Source organism: Gasterosteus aculeatus, chromosome 7 (assembly GCF_964276395.1).
Source record: "Gasterosteus aculeatus chromosome 7, fGasAcu3.hap1.1, whole genome shotgun sequence".
In the NCBI taxonomy this organism is placed as follows: Eukaryota; Metazoa; Chordata; class Actinopteri; order Perciformes; family Gasterosteidae; genus Gasterosteus; species Gasterosteus aculeatus.
In genome coordinates this window covers 20,377,933-20,400,195 of record NC_135694.1, presented here as the reverse complement: position 1 = coordinate 20,400,195, position 22,263 = coordinate 20,377,933, and the positions used below count along the sequence as shown (strand labels likewise).

Genomic DNA, 22,263 nt, shown 5'->3' with positions numbered 1-22,263 from the left:
CAATTTTACTAACTGGATTATAACAAAAAACTAATTAAAATGTCTGCTTTTGAATGAAGAAATTATTTAGTTTAAAAACACACTGTTTTCCCGTCAAGTCTTTTTCAAGCCAACTACATTGACATTGCTCTTATTTTGTCATACTTCTGTTATACCAGTGAAAAAAGATGTAATTGCATTTTAATACCAAGCTATTTAAAGTTTTTATGTCAATGTGGTACTTGTACGGTAGTCCCACAAATAAATCAGAAGTCTTCGGAGCAGTTTCACTGTGAATCATGTGTCTTCTTTAATGCAACTGGTCGTCCTTATAATTGCAGGTTTGTGCATGGCAGCTATGCACAAATTCTAAAACACACTTGATCTGTCAAGTTACATATCAAATACCCATGCTGGTCAGTTATTCACTTTCACTGGCGGTGTGGAGGAGAGAAAGGATAAATAATGTACAAACTTTTAACCACCTTTGTCTCCACGCAGCTTGCTACAAAACTTACTTAGTCATCCATTCATTCCACTCTGCTCGACTCTTGGCTGATCTTTACTTTGACTTCCACTGCTGTAGGCAAAATAAACCTGTGCCATAAGCTCACATAGTACTGTGACTCGAATCCATCATTATTGTTATTAGCACATGCACATTGGATTTGCTTCATGAACTACTTTTTGTACAAAAAAAAAAGCTGTGTATTTATTCATCATGTCGTACCTTTAGATTTACATAAATTGCATATTGTTTGCATGTCGATGGCATTTCACCGTGGCACATCAGGGATACCATTTATCTCGTGTGGAGTGAGTTTCTTCCCCTCGGCCTCTTCATTAACCGTGTCTGCATGCCTCTCAGAGCGTTGCCAAACACTTTGTCCATTAGTCAAGGTCACTTGTTTACGCACAGACAGACGAGTGAGCTGCAGTTTTCTGTGTGACAGTCCTCTGCAGCGAAGCAGCTCTCCGTACGCCCTGCGGAAATCCCTGTTGAAGGCCGGATACAGGATGGGGTTAAGCGCTGAGTTAAAGTAGCCCATCCACAGGATAATGGAGTTAAGTGTGTTAGGGGGGTTAGTCGTTTTCTTTATGGCCATGCAGGTGAAGAAGGTAAAGTAGGGGAACCAGCAGATGACAAAGGCCCCCAGCACAGCTGCCAGGGTCACTGTAGCTTTGTGCTCCCGGGCTATGGCTGCAGTTGATGCTGTGCGTGCAAAGGACGGCGTGGCAGCACGAATACGCCGCACCTTAAAAAGATCAGTTGAGGAAAGGTTGGAGAGATAGAAAATGAGATTAGTTTACTCGTTCATCTGATGAGGAAAGGTTTTTATTCCAGCAACAAGAACATATTACTCTGCAACATGCACATCACTAATATGAAATCCTACACAAAAAAGATCCTAATTTTATGGAAAATTTAATTTTTACAGTAGTAGTTTTCCTGTTTTTTTTTTTAATTCTGTACAAAATTCTGTAAAATAAAGATATTATCTGTAAATTAACAGTCCAACTGTAAATTTAAATATTATGCTGATAATGACAAATTAAATATTTTTCTCATTTTTTATGGAAGCTCCATTTGAAATAAGTTATTTTACCTTAATTTTTCTTTTTACGTTTTGTTTTTATTTACAGACTTTGTTGCAAAAGTAGCGGCCAGACAGATGCAAAGAGAGGATAAGGATGCCGTGAATTACGACCTTTTATGTACCACTTGTGCATGTTCTGCAAAAAATGAAATAAACACATACCTGTTCTCGTGCCACTCTGAAAATGCAAAGATACATTCCACACATAAGCAGCAGAGGCAGGTAAAACGAGCCAAAGGTATAAATGAGAACATAGTTGTTTCTCCACTCAAACTGGCAGTAGAGTCCCTCCTGGTCGTCATCCCCCATTCCCCAGTCCATGTGCTGCACTCTATAGTCCGCCGTGTTCCAGCCCAGGTGGATGGGCACAAAGGACACCGCTAGTGACAAGGCCCAGATGGCGATCATGGCCAGTGTCACCCTCAGAGGGGTAACCCTCCTGGAGTAGCTAAGGGGAGCTGAAATGGCCAGGTATCGGTCCACGCTGATGGCCACCAGGGTCAGTATGGAGGATGTGCACAGCATGACATCCAGCGAGATGTAGACGTTACAGAGCGGTCCGCCGAGGGGCCAATGTCCGCTGCCCAGCTCCACGGTGGCAGACAGCGGCATCACCAGCAGGCCCAGCAGGAGATCCGTCACCGCCAGGGACACCACAAAGCAGTTAGCGACGCGCCACAGCCGGCGACTGAGCCCCACCGCCAAACACACCAGCACGTTGCCACCGATGGTCAGGATGATGAAAGACACCAGGACCAACAAGCGCAGAGCGGTAGAGATCATGGTGACCTGCTCCTCAGGCACTGGGGCAGGTGGACAGTGCTGCTGTTGTTTTCTTAGGGGGTGAAATGTTCATCCACTGCCAGTTCACTTTTACATCAGACAATTCTGAGCATGGCTCCTTTGCATGATGGTGGTCATATTCGGGAATAGATCACATTCAAAGCGCTTCCTAGCCATCCCTCTTTCTCCCAGGTGCCAGGGGCGTGAACAGTTCCCCTGTGGAAGGACAAGAACAACATATTTTACTTGAAAAAAAAACATTTGTGTATTTCAAAGGAATAAAAGAGAAAATTGCAGCTTTATGTTGTCTAATAAAAGCAACACATGCGTGAAAAAGTAACGGCAAAATAAATCAGTAAATCAGATAGTAGGGTACGGTATATATTCCCTAAGTAGCACGCCTTTAATCTCGTAATCTCTTGAGTAAATGAGTAGTAAATTTTACACAGATACACTTTTTGAAGCAAAATGTGTGCCAGCAAATGTATCAAAACAGGTGGAAAGGAAATGTTCACAGACCTACTTCCATCCCATTTATAAAGAAAATAAAAAAGTTAAGCAGAGGCAAGCTTTAAAACATCACGTTTACTCCTAGTAGCTTTCACAAACTATCCACCACATCCCTCTATCTTATCCACACATAATCAAACTCTGTGAAGTTTCTAGGCACACCCGAGTTGATTAAATCAACATCCTCAATGCAGCAAAGATGTTCTGTTCTTGTGACTCTGTTTAACACACCAGCTGTCTCCTGTTAGGCACATTATCATTATGTTATGCATATCTTTATGATAGTGAAGTGAGTTTGGTATTGTATTTGCAGTAAGAGACAATAGCATCTGGCATATTTTACAAACACAATATCATCTCTTGTGTACGACAGATAGCATGACCTGAATGTTTACATTGAACAGCGGATATAAAGTTAGGGTGGAGGAGATTAGGAAGGTAGTCAAATCTATTTGATGAAGTATGATTAAAATAGAACCAGATCTTGTATTATTATTAAAACAACCTCCCCACATATATTTTCTAATCTAATTGACTGCGTGTAGTGCGTAAGTTTCCACAAAAATGAACTCATAATACAATATGTTATAGGAACAGTGTATTGTTAGTGTGACTAAGGGAGAAATATAACATAAATTTGCTAAATTATATTTTCTTTCGGGCATATTAACCTGAAAGTACGAATCGCTGTGTTTTTGTTACCATAGAATGAACTGTTTATTTCTACATATTAAACAGGTTGTCTTCAGATCTTTGGAGACTCGTTTCTACAGTAGCCAAGAATTGGACAAACCAAACACTGGCTCTACACTAGCACATTCACGTTTATAGTTTTGCGTCAGGCACCTACAAACACACACTAGCACACACTTGTAACACACAGTGTTAAGAGACCAAAAACTCAACAAGGAAACAAGGAAACCAAAAAGTAAATGGTGCATGTCATAAGAATTTTGTTGTCATTGCAACAGAGGTTAGGTCAAGGCTATGATATCTAATGAGGATGGAAAGGGGCCAAAATGTGATATTTTACAACCTGATATCTGTAAAGGAAAATTTAAAGAAAAAATCTACCATACAGGACTTTTTGAGATAGCGCCACAACTAAGTGCAAACATTTCTAGGAGTTTTTATTGACAATGACCGTTCCCAACGATGAGATATGGTTTCAACACCTTCAATAATTTCAAAGCCAGTAGATTTAATTAGAATTTAGACTGTGCACAACATCGTCTCAGTTCTATTTTGTTTCCTCAAGGTATTGGCCCTTTAAAGTAGCCATCGTTTCAGCTATGTCATTCAGATAACTAATGTTTTCAGTAATAGTAATAGAATCCCCCTGGGATAAACACGTGTTGTTTCCATGGTGACGTTGTTTGTTCACCACTGACTGAGTTTAGATCGAGCGGCGTCTGCCTGCTGCTCCCGTTTGGTGCAGCGTGGACCAGGCTTCACTGGCTGGAAAGAGTCAGAGAGGATTTTCCACTAAACTTAAATACAATCCATGTTTGACTCCACTTTCATTGTGCCTCCATTCTGACTAAGGTAACAGGAGAACTCCATAGTACCACATTGAAAGCCTGAGATCATTTTACAATTCATTGCATAATTAACGTGCCTTATTTCACCAGACCGTGAAAGAGAAATGGCTGAAAAAGCTACATGTATATGCCCCACTTTTCTTTGGGTGAGCGCAATGAACAGGATATCTATTTCTTGTCTTATCAATTAACATATGACATCATGTTTCTGTTTGGCAGCTGATGGATATAATAGAATAAATGTCAGCTCACAAAGGTCAGATAAAGACAACATAGAAAGAAAATCAATTTGAGGTTAATATAAAGAACCCTGCATCACGGTCAAAACATTAGGTCCAGCCCACGAGGTGGATGAGTCAACAGTATGAGACAACAATGTCTCAAAACACAACGACAATGTAGGCAAACAATATGGTGTGGTATCCTTTAGTTTAGGCAAGCTGCCTACAGTGCGTTTGTTTTGTTGAATTGTCATCCCTCAGTTAGCTTATTACATTTTAATCTAATAAAAACTGAAGGTTTATTCCATTAGCCCATCCAGGATGCGTTGTTTTACATGTAGCACAAGATCTAATCAGAGGCATGAACTTAATTGCTCTCTATCTGACAACTCAACAACTCCCTCATGATTGGTGGTAATCATATGAACGGGTCACAATGTTCAAAGGATTAACGTGGTTTAAACTGAGTGACAAACATCACCATACTTTTCTCATGCAAGGCGGAAGCCTTTACCTGAGACAATATTTAGAACAATTAAAGTGAAACCACAAGCTGTTAAATAACACATCCAAATGATGCACATTGTCTCTGGGTTATACAAAAACGTAGTTCTGACGGATCCTCCACCTTGAGGCCCTCTATTATCAGCTAGATAACATTGCTACAACTGTGCCGACTCACCTCACATGGTTCGTCCTAAATGTCCGTCTGATCCAAAACCTTTTTCCAAGATCATGAGTTGTCTCCTCTGCTTCCTTGATCCTGCTTGTGCGTGAACTTATTCCTTTCTCTCCCTTTATCTCCTCCCTCTCTCCTTCTCTCCCTCTCTCCCCTCCCCGTCTCTGTGCCGACAGACACATGTAGCCCATGTGTGCACATGTGTACTCTACTGCATCAGTGCATATTGTAGCTTTACTATTGTATTTTCTATTTTCTCTTAAAACGGGAGTATTTTAAAATGTAAAGGCGCTTAAAAGTATATTTTTAAATGAAACACACAATTTGTATTCATCATGTCCTCACGGCGTGCTTTGTGGCCTCTACTATTTGCTTAAGAAGTTCATGGTTAAGGTTTCAGTGCCTGCAAGGTGAGCCAGACCTTACTCAGATACACTTCAATAATTCAATTAAAATGATGTCAGTTGTAGACATTGAAACTTTTGGAAGTTAACTTTGGAAAAATACGTTGATACAATACAAACAATAAACAGTCCAGCAATCACGATCATGCGAGGGCGTAGTTAGGATCAGTTTTGCTTTAGTTACACTGTGATAGCATCATGATTTTTATTAGTTATTGAATATTTCTATGGCATTCAAATGTACCAGTTCATCCTTTTGGCCTGTCGTGGCTGTTTACGTTAGGATTTACTTTAACCAAGAGAGTCCAAATTCTACCCTCCAGGCAGCCCTGTCGCATACAGCCTATCGAGCACTGAAAACCTGTGCATAGTACCACACACTCTTAGCACAAACGCACATATTAATATCAAAGTATATCCACATTAAACAAAAGAAACCGCATTTTAATGGTGCTGTAATTGCATTCTTAAATGATGGTTAAGAGAGGAAGCGTGTTTGTTGATATGTTAATGTTATCAATCCATGAGGGAGCCATAAATTCTCCTACTTAGGGAGAGCATGAGGGAGGGAGAAGGCCTGAGAATCAAAGAGGCGGGCCAGAATATTTGTTCAACTAGAAATAGCAGGGCGCCGCGCTTCAGAAAACCGACCAGGTCAACGGAGGCAAATTAAGCATTAAGAATGTTAAGCAATAAGTGAACTCATTCCGATGCAGCGGTCCAGAGGTTAATCAATAAATGAAATACAAGGGAATAAGAATGGACCACACCATTGTATTATTTCATGTGATGTGAAGCTTAAATTACTTAATTGTTTTAGATTATTCTAATTACAAAAGTTATTGAAATGGGGCTGTTGGTAGTTAAAGCAAATTAAGAATGCTTCATCCAAATTATTTAGGAAGTTAGCGGTTAGTAGACAGCGTAGATGCTTCAGTATCGCGGCCGGTGTTTCTATTCAGTTTTAACAAGCAAAATAACAGTTCTGAAACTATACCATTCACGTAAAAAATACACACCAATATCATCCTTATGTTATAACTGCTTTGGTGCCAATACCAAACTTTACGACTGAATGGAGAAGAAACTAATCCGACTCTTGCCTCCCACCTGCTGGACGTAAGGACGTAGTTATCTGGGGTAATTGTCAAGTACAGAATTATGAGAGAAAGAGTCAGCATACCTAATTGTATGATATATCAAAGTATAGCATGGGCCATTCTGAATGTTAACATGAAGGATCTAATCACCATCACCTCTTCACCACTAGAGTTTGGATAGTGTGTTCACAATATTACATGAATGTGCTTCAAAATAAACTCACTTTAATCTCCAGCTTTTAACCTTCCTCTTGTGTTAGCTTTCTGTTACCATCCCTTGTGTTAACGGGTCGGTTTTGACCTGTGTCTTAATCAAATGGCCAATCACTTATAAGGATCATGCTGTTAAGTGTCATGCTTGTGTGCGAGTGTGGTTTGTATACCAGTATTCTTTGTATGCCAGTGATGCGTACGTGTGTGCTTCAGGCCAAACAGGCTGTTCTACACTTACCCGGACGCCGAATGCGATTCTTCCGGACAAATAACGGGAATTAAAAAGACCTCCCAGCTGTGTTATCTGTCAATCATCCTCATTCACAGTGGGGCCCTAACAGGACGTGAGTCAGCCTCAAGTGATGTTTCGGAATAACAAGCTTCTTTTCACCGTTTCAAGGCCGATAATCTGACATGCTTCGTGTTGCACTGACAAATGCGAGCTTTCTTCCATCATCAGAGCTGTCGTCTAGATCGAATAGAGAACCACAAGGCCTGGCTGATATTATCTCAAAATTGGTTGTCAGAGTCTCCAGTGAAGACATTGTAATGGGGTGTGGGCATACACAGACATTTCATCCTCTGTAAAAAATCTGTGAGATGTTACCAGAGTGAACTATCCATGGCCAACAGGGTAAACATTTACTTTAGCATGTCTGCTTTGGGCAAACTGCCAGACAGCAGCGTTTGCACATTTTACATCATTCATTTATCACAACGTCTTTATTGAGTTGTTGATGCATAACTCATCACTGAGCGTGTGGTATCCGGAGTAGTCTCCTACATCCAGATCACAGCTTCCATGACCCGTCATTATGTTTATTTAAGAAAACAAGCTGAAGACTATTTAATTAAAAATAAATTACATATAAAAATTTGAAAGCGTGATATACTATATATATATATATATATATTTAGAAGCAGTGATGCGTATATATATATATATATATATATATATATATATATATATATATATATACATACGCATCACTGCTTCTAAATAGCTTTATTATTCTCATTAATGTGGCTCAAAACAGTGCTTAACACGTTGGAGGCCAGGCACCACGATATACAGACCAGAATTTAAATAGTTATTTGTGCTATGCAAGATTATTAGTACAAATCACACTACGTTCAAGCCCCAGGCAGGCAGCCTGCTCTGTCGTAAAGACATCCAGCCAGTGCTCCCATCGTGCTCTGTCATAATTCATCTCCATCCCAGGGAAGCTAATTTCTGACATCTCAGCGGATTACTGCTCGGCCCCTCAGGAGGACACTCCACCCAGGGAGGAAGCGCACTAGTGAACCTCAATCCGCCCTTCTCTGCCGTCTTTCAGCCCTCTTTGTCCCCGAGGAAGACTGCCACAGCGTCATCAGGTCTGTCTGGAAATCAAACTGGCAGCAATGTTTCCATATGGAGCACCAGGGAAGAGTCTGTACTCTTTATATTTGCTAGATAAAAATGGCAAAGAATAAATTGTTACATGTTAGTATAGAAAAAAAAAACAATAGGCAGACAAACAAATACTGACGATGGAACTGAAAACTTGACACAGTTTTGGATTTTTTTTTTGCCAAATTCTGTGCACTGTCCCAAGTTTACAACTTGCTAATGTGATACTCAGTTGGTGGCAAAACCACTGTGTTCATCCAACCAGCCCACGAAAGAAATAGAAATCGCATTTTAGTAATCACATCACAACTTTTACACGCTTTAGAAGACAAGGTACAATAAGTAAGAGGAGGACAATTCTTTTAACGTTCAAACAACATTTTTAATGTTTTTTCACCCAGTTTGTTGTAGTTGTGCGTCTTCCAATTCAAAGTTAAAATTCTCAAGATGCATAAGGCACAACAAAGATCATTTACTTTACTACTCTTGTTGTCAAAAGTCATCTGACAAAAACAGAAAACAAATATCTTTCAAAATCTGTAGCAATATTAATAATGCTATATGGATATGCACAAATGCTTGGTGTATTTAAATCAGGGACTACGAGCTAAAAATAGTTAATGCGTTTAAACATCTAGAACACATTTTTACAGCAGGAAATGCAAGTTGGAAAACAAAACGTTCCTCTGCCATAATTTTACAAAAACAAAATTCCAAAGCAAATTGATTATACTGATGCAGAGGACGGACAAAGTTCTCAAACTGCCAAGTCGGCTACTTTGTTTGAGATCAAGGGATTAAAGATCTGTGCATTGCAAATATCCCAAATACCCCAACAGCGGTTAGTCTCACCAAATGTAGGACCAGGACAACTATTTGCATGAAGTATAATGAGTAATTAGGGCTTTCTGGTCCTTTGCTGTTGAAATCCATGAGGGTTCATTCTTCCTTGGGGAGAAGCAGGATTTACCAATTAGCACGTTCGGTGTGACAGCAAGGTGAGGAGTTGATAGTGCATCTCAGAGTTTAAAGCATCATTACGATGACACCGTCAGAGTTCATTTACGCATGAGAGGCTGACACCCATTCTCAGACTAATGGTTCACAGATATTTAAACAGATTGCAAACCGCAACATCTTTAAATTCATATCAACACCAGATATTTGAGTCTGTTCAGTTTGCCGTGCAATCACGTTAAAAGTGTAAGAATCGTAAAAAGAAATACAATTGAATTCATCAGCGTCATGTAGATGTAGCTGTTCACACTTCACTGGAAAGAAGCATAACAGGGCAATTTGCAGTGCTTCGTCTAAAACATTTCTGACAGCCCTGGGGCGAAAGCATTGCAGTGGAACTGAGTTGGTCCAGTCTAAAAGTGTCTCACATGCGGTGAGTGTAGCCTGAACAAATATTACAATTGCAATAATTATTACATTTAGCTCAGTTTTTTCTAAATCTCAAAAGAAGTGGATCCTTGTTGGCAGAAAGATTTCCGGTAAAATGGCTTGTTACTTAACTTTATGTAAGATTTGATGCAGCACGGTGTTGTCAAATGATTAGGACGATATGTTCAACTGGATTAAAAGCATGAATCATTGGTGCCACATACAGCTGTGGTGCAGAAATGCAAGAAAATGCAAATCAACACCAGTGGCTTTTACAGGACAGTGTGTTCTAATTTTGCAGTAAATCAATGTTGTCTATCGGTTGATCCAACGCTTTGGTCCAGACTGAAAAAGCTCAAAAATATATAGACTTACTCTGTGTCTAAATGCTGCACCTTATTAGAACTGTTCCACAACCAGGTGCTTCAGATCCCATCTTCCTCCCCCGATGTGGCCTCACTCCTGTCCGGTATTGCAGTTTGAGTTTGGGCTTCAAATTGTATGTATTGTATGTAATGTAAAAGTAGAGTGTGATGCGTCATGATATAGGGTGATTTTATAGTGTGATGTGTCATAGTATGGTACCATGTGTGCTGTAAATTGATTTTAGAAGAGTTTTTGTGTTTTTCCTAAATAGAATTAGATTGAGATTTTTCCACTTCACTTGAAGCAAATAACACGAGTATTATGGACTAAAAACATTTTAATTACTTCTGATGACACTGATTCACCTCCCTCACAGCTTTCTATGCACACATAGTGTTTGCTGCTTTTCTGAGCTTGTGAGCAGGCAGCTGCCCTTGGTCTTTTCATTCAGGGGCTGGGGAGAGCCAATGGACCTCAACCAGACGGGCCAGTCAACCAAAATAATGAGCTGAAAGTGGCTGAGGCTTGCATGCTTTTAGAGCTGCCCACTTGGGTGTTTCATTGGTCTTTCAATGCAAGTATCATTTCGGCTTACAGGGAGTGATTAGATTCAAAGTTAATATCACCAATGTCAATTAATGGAGATTGAAGTTTTTTAGCCGGGTGGTTTCATGTTGTTAAACAGTCTCAAACTGCCAGCCAGCTTGATGAGTCACTGTGCGGCAGTTGGAGATATTGTTATATGAGCTCATATTACATGTATGAACGTTTTTGACAGAACTGTATATGTTTCATAGTTAATGCATATCTGAGTGATGATGTGAGTAATGTTATTTTACATACCGACATGCTACTTTAAAATTATTCCGGAATTATCTAACCTCCTTAAAGACTACATGTGCTCTGAAAAGGCTACACATTGTAAGGATGGGGGAAGTATGTACAACCACAGGAATTTTGTAAGAAGATGAACAAGTAGCTAATAAAATATAGAATTTCAACAGAACTGTCACATGCTGTACCTGATGCCGTAATGGCCCAAAAGCTTATTAAGAGGTTACGCTTTAAGACTGTGAGACAATACATGCAGATAAATGGAGGTTGAAATTGCTTATAATATTCAGCTAAAGAGAAACAGACACTTACACTAGACGGAATAATTATACTTTAAAAACGACTTTAGGTGTTTCTTTGTCCAGTTCATGAGAAAATTGTGCACATCACAAATGCACTAGCACAGCCGTTTCATGTCTGGTGCTGAATCGTCTCCTGAGGCCCAACAGACGTGTTAGTAATGATAACGTTATTTCCACCAATATGTCCCCCCAGTTTGACCCAGCCAGCAGTCTTCAAAGGAAGCAATGCAATCATATTGTTGCAGTGATTGACACCAAATTGTTCTTCTCTGCCACCAGGTGAATTACACCGATACTTTTATGGCTTCGTGGAGGATTTGCACTGATTTGAACCACTTGTCAAGCCAGTTTAAAATGGAACTCTTTAATGTTCATCAAGATGACGAGTAGTTTGAGGTACTGTGAAAGATATTCCTTGATAGGATCAAGTGTAATACGTCCTGTTTATGTGTTGTTTTATAGACCCATTCGTCTTTGGCTCGAGGACTGTTGCTGCAATATTGTTTAGCACTTTTCAAAATTGGCAAGTCTGTTGGCAGAGAACTGCACAGTCTAAGCAGATCTCTCAAGTCAGGAATTCAGAAGCCTCTCTTGTTAAAGTTTCTATATTGTGTTCTCTGCGGCTTTGCTTTTCTGGCCAGGGAATTTCCTGATAATGACTCTTTGAAACTAGCATTATACGACAGGATCCATATAAAGGAAGTGCATTTCACCCCTTGCCGACAACTTCACCGAGAATTATGTTGTGCAATTCTTAAACCCCACCGTACACAGTATAGCAGACTTTTAGATGATTTCTTTTGGGATAATTTAGCTATAATGCATGCTAAGAAGGACCTTTACGTTTTAACAATGGACCACTGCACTGCGAATTCACAAAAGGATCTGTGCTACTTTTTCTGTCACTAAACCTGCAAAAAATAGACTAAATAAATCCCTTTACTCTTAACACTCAAAGTGCAAAGCACTCCTGACGTCGCTGCTAAACATATAGCGTCTTTCTGAGCCTTTGAGCGGTCAGTCGGTCAGTAATCTTCATCCGCTTATCCGGGGTCGGGTGTCCCGGGCATCAGTTCCAGCAGGGGACCCCAAACTTCCCTTTCCCGGGCCACATCTACCAGCTCCCAGTAGATGGGGGGTCCCAAGGCGTTCCCTGGCCAGTGTGGAGATATAATCGCTCCACCTCGTCCTGCGTCTCCCCCGGGGCCTCTTCTCAGCTGGCCGTGTCTGGAACACCCCCCTAGGGAGGCGCCCAGGGGGCATCCTCACCAGATGCCCAAACCACCTCAACTAGCTCCATTCAACCCAAAGGAGCAGCGGCTCGACTACGAGCTCCTCACGGATGGCTGAGCTTCTCACCGCATCTCTAAGGGAGACGCCAGCCGACCTCCTGAGGAAACCCATTTTGGCCGCTTTGTACCCGTGACCTAGTTCTTTCGGTCACCACCCATCCTTTGTGACCATAGGTGAGGGCAGGAACGAAGATTGACCGGTAGATCGAGAGCTTTGCCTTCAGGCTCAACTTAAATCACAACAATGCAGCAAAGCGAGTGTAATACTGCCCCTGCTGCTCCGATTCTCCGCCCAAACTCACACTCCATCTTCCCCTCAGTGGTAAACAAGTCCCTGAGGTACTTCAACTCCTTCACTTGGAGTAAGGACACATTCCCCACCGGGAGCAGAGAACCATGGGCATGATTTGCCTTTGAGTAATTAAGTTATGGCAACACGCAGTTACAGTGAAACTTTTTGTCTTCAAAAAGCAGTTTGAGGGGCTCTCAGCGGCGGCAAACCATTGCAGCCATACTGTAGTACTCTCCAAGACCGTTGACTTTGATGCGTTAAAGTCAGAGGTGTTCCTCTTTAAGTTATTTAAAGTATAAATAGTTTGGGCCATTTTCTGAACATTGCAGCTATTGTTCTAGTTATTCACTGACATGTAGCTGCAGCGGAAACACTAACTCTAATTCAATGAATTCAGGCCTCATGCTATTTAGTGTGACGGTCATGCCAGTGAGCCAACATGCAGAGTATCCAGAGCACAGCGCAGGTAAATTGAGCAGGTTCATGATGAATGTTATCAATAACCTGTGTTTACCAATGGCACGGGAATCTGGTTGATTTGAAAAATGTAATTTGTGACAGAACTGTTGCCTGCATGAGGCTACAAGGCTGTCACAGCTGCTATGGACCCACATCTCCCTCCAGTACAATTAATGCAAGAATTTTTAATTAAAGCACCTAAGTATTGCCTGCTCCAAAGGTAATATCCCAGTTTGCTAAGCTTACTGCTCACATAATTTGTTTATACGTTCCTCCCTTATAAACTCCTGATTTCATGTTCCTCTTGCACTGATTGCACTGAAGCTTCAGTGGAAGCATTCGTTGTGTTTTGTTTCGTTTAGCTTTAGTTGCCTGTGTGTTCACGGGCTTGGGGATATGCACGTGGACATTTTGATTGTGACTCACGCTTCATTGCAACGTTTAGGCTTGTCATTGTTTTACCCTGAAACCTTTTATGAAGTTCGGATTGTTTGGGGATTTGGAGACCATCAGTAAAATTGGCAAAGGCAATATGAATGTTTCTCTATTTGGTGACTGGTTTGCAGTGTGAGGGTGAGATGCACTGGAGCTGTAGGTCTCAGGTGAACATTTTCTTTATTTCATCATTAATTGCACAAAAAGAAGCTGAGCATTGTGAATAAAACAACGCTTTGGGCAATACTAGAACATATTTACAGAACAATCAGCAAATTCTGATTTATTTTTGCCTTTCAAAGGGATTCCATTCAAAAACCTGCTTTGTGCTGCACATATGGTCCCAGGAGAAGCAGGTAAAGGGGACAACTGAAGGTTAAATGTAACATCAACGGTAACTTTCTGAAATAAAATAGATAGTTGAAGTTCACAGATCAGGGGAAGATTTTAGTACAAAATCCTATTAATAAACTTTAACAATGCGCATCAGAGCGGAAATCTACCTGGCAAGAGACAAATTCAAAGGTAATCTCCCTCTTGGAGAAGGAAAGGAGAAGTAAGAGTCCTCTGTGAAGGTTTCTGCTGGTAGCTGATAGCTATTAATGAAACCACAGGTATTGTTGAGAGGTCTACATTTGCTGGATTTTCCTGGGCAGCCACTTGAACAGGGTCTTGCACAGCTTTTTGCTTCTCACCTTTGACTTTGTTAAGTTCTTAATAACAGCGTTTCGGAGCAGGCTTAAGTTGAGGGGCTGGGATAGGTGCGTGGAGTAAGCACTATTTCCTCTTGCTGGGTGATTCAAAACTTCCGAGAATCGTCTTTCCTGCTGCCTGAAGTCATACTCCACACTGGATAGACAGACGGGGAGACCAAAAAACACTAAACCTCAATAAAAATGACTGATGCTACGCAACACAAGATGTTTACAGGAACTCAGTCCATGCCAAAGGATGCAAAAGAATGCATGCGTTTGTCAGATTTTAAAGTGGTTGAAGGGTTCAAGTAGACAGACATTCCCTGGCAGGGTCTCCTTTTTCTTGATGTCGCTCAAATGTCACTTAGGTTTTAAGGTCCAAACACCAACACACACACACTGAATCTTTTTTGTAATGCAATTTTGGAAAATGTATATATATAAATATATGTAGGTTTTTTTTTGTGGAGCACAGGGCTACTTTTCTTTCATTTAATGCAGTAAAATAAACGTTTCACCTTCAAATTTAATTTACTTAACGACAAAGGTCTAATTTTTAGATTAGGTCACTTAGGATGAATGTACCTACCTTTCACAGCCTATCTCAAATGTTAAAGTATTTAACAGTGCTAACATGACTTCAGTAAAGGGAGCATTATATATTATGACTTCTTCTTTGCTAGTTTGAATTTCAGAGAGTGCCTCTTAATCTCCTTAAATCTGTTGTGTGAAAAGATGTACTTTATGTTCACGATGTGCTCAGAGGGGAAATGTAATCTCCCTATGTATTCTGAGTGAGAAACAATTGGGCAATACAAAGGTTTTCATTTGGTAAGCTGCCCATACGGTAAGTCATTAATTCTCACAGTGAAGTGGACGGGATGCCAGACAAGTGCTTGGCAAGTGTGTGTCTCAAGCACTAAAGGGAACTTTAGATTAAACCCGTGGAAAATACATTGATGTATGTTCCCACTTATCTGTGTTTGTGTCAGTAATACAGAACTAATTCACCTCCACGTTGAATTTCATTTTTGTCTAAGTGGTACTTTTTCAAATCTCTATTCAATTGGAGTGTAATTTCCAAAATATTTATGTCATTTGAATTGTTTACTTAATACCTCAAACCCAAGCACACATTTAACTTCATCTAAATGAATGCTTCATGCCAAGGACTAATCAATATCAAGGCGAAGCACTAAGCCATGCGATGTATATTCATGATATTCTGCAATTTTAGTTTTATATTTGGGAAAAGCTGATTTTCAGAGCCGATCATTTAACAGTTCAAACGCTGTAGACAATTTCCCAACTATCTCACCTGTAGACAATGCAAGCAGTCCTCTGGCAGGTTGAGCAGTTTGTGAGCTCCTGTCCAGGTTTGTAGCAGCGCCTACTAGGATGAAAAAAAGATGGACATTTCACACAGTAAATGAGGAAAACTCCCAAATGTCTCACTTTTCCTTCCACTCATCCTTTCTGTCTGTTATTGCTGTTGGCAGCTATCAGCTGTGTAACCCTCATTATGTCAGACATCAGTCAATTGTTAAGAGTCGGTTATTTGGAAACATGACCTCAGAGGGAAGTCACAACTGATTAGCACGATATAGGGGATGAGAATGATTGACAGAGACACATCGCCAGGAGGTTTTTTTTAATTCCAGTCATTTGTCCCAGAAGAGTTATATGGCTAAATAAATCTGCCAGAGACACCCCCTCTTGAAATGCCCAAGTAGGTTTCCGTCACACTCGGGCACACATTCAAGGACCTGTTTGCAAACTCGACACAGTGTGTAGGCCGCACATGATCACGCTGAGATCTCTGATGTTCATCGTGGCCATTGAGCCAGCTGCATGACATCTTCACAGTATTCTTACCTTCAAAAGGTATTTTACATCGTAGTGAATTTAATTATTGGTAGAAATCATCGTTTCTTTTCGTCACGTGTAGGCTTATTTCCAACAGAGGTACTAGTTAAATTTGGGCACAGGGTAAATGTTGGACAAAATGGCACACAATTGGCTTTGTTTACGACATTTCTTTCCATTTTTTAAATGGTTCACGTTTAGGTTTTAAAGTGCATTTACAGTATTGCACAAACTTGATACATTCTTTCTGCACCAGACAGGGAGACCATATATCAAACATACACCTGTGATAATCCGTTATTTTCTTGTTTGTACAACTAAATATGGTTTTGAAATAAAATGATGTTCCCTATTCATTGCAGCAAAAATATTGAGCCTAAATGGGATGTAAAGGTTTTGTTATTGCCTTTACAGTAAACAGTACCACATGACAGCTTTTAAAGTAATTATATTTCTGGCAAACAGCTCCTTTTACTGGAGTATATAAATTAATATGCATCACGGACAATATATGTGCAAGTCTTAAGGTTAAATCAAGCATCCCATTGCGACACAATGGATCATGCATCCTCTTACCCGCCCGTGGGAGTGTTGCTCATCTCTAGATCATGGATAATGTCAAGCAAGGTAGTGATCCTGCTCTTGTTGGCTGCCAGGCTGGCCTCCACCAGCTCCAGCCTTTGCTGCAGGGCCGCAGATTTACGGCACTGTGGGGAGGAAGGCCGCAACAGGCCCGTAGCAGCTGGGTGGCGGGGAGCCTTGCTGGTGTCCTCCGGGCACGGCTGAAACTCTGGATCCGCTCCGATTTCTTCAGCCTCGCAGCACCGCGGGAGGCGGAGAAGGGATGCCATGTGCGTTGTTGTTGACGGCGACATGGAACAGCGTTCAGGGCCCGGTGCAGCGGATGACAACGTCAGACTTGTGCGTGCCTGCTGTGGTGATGAAGTGCCCAACTCAGAGTTTTTGTGCACTGAAGATTCGTCAATCTGCTCGACACGTCCGCCAGTGTCTTCAAAGTTTGTCTGCGCTTTGGGAGTGGGTGTTGGGTATTCGGGGAGGGCCTGTTTGTATGCATTGGAGTTAAGCTTAGTGTTTGCATGCCTGACTGAGACTTCCGAGGTAAACTGTTCTGCATTTGAATCTGTCTCCTGGGCTGTTTCTGCTGGTGGGCATGTAGCGCAGTGTCCCTCATGTCCTGTCTCTGTATATCCTTGACAATGTGCAAGCCTTTGTTGTTCTGTGTTCATGCAACCCTGCAGACAAGAGCTGCTTGACTTAATTAGGGAAATGTAATTTTGGAGGTTGGTGACCCGGGACAGATTTAAATCTTCATGGTCATTTGACTCACGGACAACTAATTCATTCAGTACATCACCATTGAATATATCAGATTTAGCATCGGAAGTTACGGTTGATTTAGGAGGCTGGGTGCACGTATCACTGGCTCTGTTGTGATTTATTAACACATTGAGCGGCTCAGACAGTTCGACTGGAGCTGTTGCAGAGTTGTTTTCCTGATTGCAAACGACGAGACACGCACCAGATTCATCACAGGCCCTGCTGTCTGTGGCCGGTGTATGATCAGGACGACGTGCGCACGGCGCTTCATTGCGACTGAGCTCTTTGTTGTGTTGTGTTGTGTCAGCTGACTGACGTGACGATGTACCTGATACACAAACATTACTTAGGTTCCCCGTCAACGCCACCGAAGAGGTGGAGGCTTTAGTTGGTGAATATTTCAGATTGATTGAGGAGTACCTGAGGGCTTTATTTTCGCACAGAGCTCTGTTGCGCGTAGATGTAGATGAACTTGGACTTGGAAGCAATCTAGCTTTTGATTCCAGGGATTTTGCTGCACTTGGTGCATTTACAGATGCTGTGGAAACACAAAGCGCGGGCTCAGAAGTGGAGAAATTCTGTTTAAAAATGTGTGCAGATTTATGTTCAGTGCTGATGTGATCTGAATTGAAGTTATGACTTAAAGTGCTTCCTGGGACACGGGGGCTGGGAATTTGATGTGGCGTCGTTGCGTGTGGTGCGGGGAATACAGTCGAGGGCATTTCAGTGGTAGCAAAATAAACGTTACCTGGTGATTTGCCACCTACGTTTGATGGCGGCTTTCCCTGCGTCGTGTGATCTGAGGCGTGTGAGGTACACGCTCGAGCTGCAGGTGAAAGTCGCGCAGCTGTTCCCTGTTCACTCGTAGGTTCTGATGCATTGGCTGCTAGTGCCACGTTGGCACATTTAGGGGACATTTGTGGCCCATAAGTTGTTTTTGTTGCTGTGTTCACACCCGTTGGATGTGTTTCACATTGAGCAACTTTTGCGGGCGTCCTTTCAGTGGACATCGGTGCAGTGCTGAGGCTTGTAATGGTTTCGATTATGTTGCGAGTGGTTGGGGCTTCTGGTCCAGCACCTCCGCCTGCAGTCTGCGAACAAAAAGGTGGCGATATTGTATCTTGGGATGTAGCGTGTACAGACACACAAACATTTTGAGGCAAGTTAGGTTGTGTAGAGTTAGGTTGGGATACCCGGAGGTGCTTTGGATAAGTGTGTGAATGTGGGTTGTTTGGTTTGGTTGCTGTGGCCATCTGCGGAGTCAACATGAGGCTGGTTGGCCGGGAGATCTTATTGTCCCGGGACGGTTTGGCGGATGATTTTGAAGAAGCATCCTCTTGCCTGGTTTCAATAGTTGCTTTGGTGACAGTGATGGTTTTAGCATGTAGGATGGCAGTGGGCTGGGGAGATGTTGCATCGATGGCGGCATATGTCTGTGACAATGGAGCTGCGTAGCCCCTGCAGTGCACGCCGCATGATGGGCGCGGTGCTTTTCCGTACTTCAGTTCTTCACTGAAACATGACGGGTCCGGGTTAACGTGTGTTCTTTTGTCCATGTTTGTGATGCTCTCAGAAGTGTCACGGTGGCTTGGCTTAACGGTTTTCTCAACGTGGGGGAGCGAGGCAAGGGCCGCCTTGAACGGTTTCACTCCAAGACGAGTGTCGACAGCGGAGCTGTTCGCAACCAAAGACGCAACTCCGGTGGTCACAGACTGTCTGCCACCGCAATGACTACATATTTGTTTTGTCATACCAAGAGGCGGGGCAGAGGACGGCGGCAGCATCGTCCCGCACCGCTCTGCGTAGCGGCCTCGAAGTCTGTTAGCGGGCTCCCCCTCATCGTTATCAGCGCTGATTCCACCGATGGCCTCAGAATCTACCACGCTGCCGTTCAAGTAGCGGGGAGCAGATTTCCATTTCTGCCTCACGTTGGTTACTGCAAAGTGTGGGTTGGTCTTGATTGCCCTGGCATAGCAATAAGTCCCACAAGTGCTCCTCTGACTGCAGGCCACATCCCCAGAGGCTTCACCTCCAAGTGCTTTGAAAGTCACTTCCTTTTTGGTCTTCGATTCCCCACTTTTCTGTTTTAAAATAGCTCTTTTCTCCTTGTCACTCTTTGTTAGCGGTAGTATCTCCTCGTACTCTGTTTCCTTCATAATATGGCTCTTTGTCGTTTGAGTGACGCTCTCTGGTGGCGTCGAGAGGGTGTCGGTCACCTGTGCACCATGCTGGGTGCAAGGCCTGTTGATCCCTGGGGACGTCTGAACACCAATGCTGCACTGAGGTCCCCACGTCTGAAGCAGGGCTCCTCCGCTTCTGTCTCCTCCCATTGTCCTCCAGCCGTGCAACCCAACCAGGGCAGGGACACCCAAAACTGGAACCGAAGTTGTCAGGTCGGCAGCTCGTCTCCCCATCCTTTGTCCGGCCGACTCCAGAGCCTTACAAATTGAGAGAGCGCCAGTGTTTCCACACCATTACATCGGTCTAAAGAAAGAGCGGAACAAGTTTACAGTGAGAGGCATTTTAAGAAAGTGCTGTGAGAGAAAGTCATGAGTAAGCAGGACAAGTTGAAACAACGCACAGAACAAGGAAGCGCTTCGATACTGCAGAAAATGAAGGAGTTGTCAAAACTCAGAGGCAGATTTGAACTCCTGTAACACGGTGTGACTGGATGGGAAATATAACTACCATTGTGTAAATGATGACTATAAAAGGAAACTGTGGCTATAGAAAAAAAGCCTTCTATATTTTATAAGAAGTTAAAACATACCACACAGATCCCTCTCAATGTCTGACAGCACACAGAATAATTCATTTGTGGAATGGAGATTCAAAACCAAGCTCTTGTGGTGAACTCTCTCTCTCTCTCTCTCCTCTCTTCATTGAAATGTTTGTCGGATAGCAGGCAGCTTCCACCCCGTTGTCCTCCACACTCAGCTCACCTTGGAAAGAGGCCATAATATGATGCGTTAGACTTCATTAAGCCCTGCATGCGTGTAACTGGAGGGCCCGCTCGCAGAGGTGGCGTTTGATGCGTGCGTGCCACTGCCAGCGGTTATTTCACGTGCGCCAGCATTATTGTGCGTCCACGAGGTCGTTTTAACGATTTACGCAACACTCCAGAAGCCAACGGCGGGGCGATGATGTGGGGAGTTTTGCATTGTTGGACAATAAAAAACACATAGTATTTGTTTAAGCTTGCCATGAAGCGTTAATTCATGACAAATTCTTTGCAGAGACATTCTGACAAGGTTCCCTTCACTCCTTGCTTTTCTTCATCCTCCCCAGCAGCCTTCATCCAGGAAAGTCAAAATCTCTTTAAGAGCATGTCGTGGTCTATACATGCAGGGATTATTACTGTGGATGTCAAACCATTTTCCGTTACTTGAGCTCAGTAAAGTGCGTCTGTTGTCACCTTCTAACGCTAAGTGACAACTGTCCCGTCCTGTTTAATTTACCATTAAATCCAGAGTAAACAATAAAATACACACTCTTTTAGATAATCAGAACTAAAGAGAAGAGCTGTTCTTGGCTTCTGCACAGATGCTGCCCGACGTGTTTTTTGTGATTTTGTTTAGCAGGCTTACCTGAGTGTTTCCCTTCATTCTGCAGCAGGATGTCTTCTTGCCTTGAGTCCAAATATCAGGAGCTAGTTGTCCCCTGTCTGTTTTGTCTTCATACTGTCCTCAAGGTTTTCGAGTGACTTCATATTTCAAATCCCTTGGTGGCAAAATACAAACTCAAAAGAGTGTGCAATCAGTTCTGCAAAGCAGCGCTGCTCAATGAGCCCTCTGTGCTATAATGCCCAGGTTCTAACCCCCCCCCCCCTACCTTTTATTGATCAAGCTTCAAGCCGAGCTGTGTCCTCACCGTAATCCCTTCTCCCCTTGTTGTGGTCCGGCCACTCCACGCTCACTACATAATCACAACACAGCGGTATGCTGCTTCCAACACCCTCTGTCGTTGTGCCTCCTCCACTCTCTCGCTCTCTTTCTCTTTTTATATTTCAACCTCTCTCCCCCCCACTCCCTCTCTCATCTCTGACACTATCCTCGCTTAACATTCATGCATCCTGATCTACAGCTGGATGGAAGAAGGAATAGAGCAAGGGGGGGAGAGAAAGAGACAGTGAGAGAGAGAGAGAGAGAGAGAGAGAGAGAGAGAAGGAAGTGACTTGCATCAGTGAAGTAGGGACTGTGTGTAAATTACCATGCAAGTTTAAAAGCAGGAAGTTAAGTTGTAACTGTTAACAAAGATGTAGCCTTAGTAGGCAATAGAGAATTACATATTCTATAATAAAATTAAAGTATTTCAATGCTCAGGAAAATATTAATTTCAGACTCATACTGTTATTATTTGGACAGACATGGCTGATTTTTTGAATACAGTATATTAAAAATGTAAAGCTTTACATTGTGACACATATATTCTTAAGTGAATTAAACTTATGTAAATTAAATTTGATTTCAAATCTCTCACACATACCATGGTTTACTATATATTCTACATCCAGCACTTTCCAATGATTGAAGTAAACAATATTGCAACAAATAAAAGGAGATAAATAAACAGGCAGA

General features: G+C 42.2%; 2 protein-coding genes across 3 annotated transcripts; both read right to left on the bottom strand.

Annotated features, from left to right (window-relative positions):
• Positions 1-264: 264 nt before the first annotated feature.
• hrh2b (histamine receptor H2b) lies at positions 265-5,426 on the bottom strand. Its single transcript, XM_040179892.2, has 3 exons — positions 5,315-5,426; positions 1,740-2,576; positions 265-1,235 (listed from the first exon to the last, which is right to left on the bottom strand). Exons 2-3 carry the CDS (start codon positions 2,358-2,360, stop codon positions 756-758), a joined length of 1,101 nt encoding a protein of 366 aa, XP_040035826.1. The 5' UTR covers positions 2,361-2,576; positions 5,315-5,426; the 3' UTR covers positions 265-755.
• An 8,524-nt stretch (positions 5,427-13,950) lies between these two features.
• Positions 13,951-21,726, bottom strand: LOC120822994 (uncharacterized). 2 transcript variants are annotated; one of them, XM_040183025.2, is made up of 5 exons: positions 21,274-21,726; positions 20,457-20,628; positions 16,925-20,170; positions 15,801-15,875; positions 13,951-14,636 (listed from the first exon to the last, which is right to left on the bottom strand). In XM_040183025.2, the coding sequence occupies exons 3-5, from the start codon at positions 20,098-20,100 to the stop codon at positions 14,417-14,419; spliced, it is 3,471 nt and encodes a 1,156-aa protein (XP_040038959.2). In that variant the 5' UTR covers positions 20,101-20,170; positions 20,457-20,628; positions 21,274-21,726; the 3' UTR covers positions 13,951-14,416. The 2 variants fall into 2 exon arrangements, with proteins under 2 accessions (XP_040038959.2, XP_040038961.2); XM_040183027.2 differs by lacking the exon at positions 20,457-20,628.
• Between the last annotated feature and the right edge of the window lie 537 nt (positions 21,727-22,263).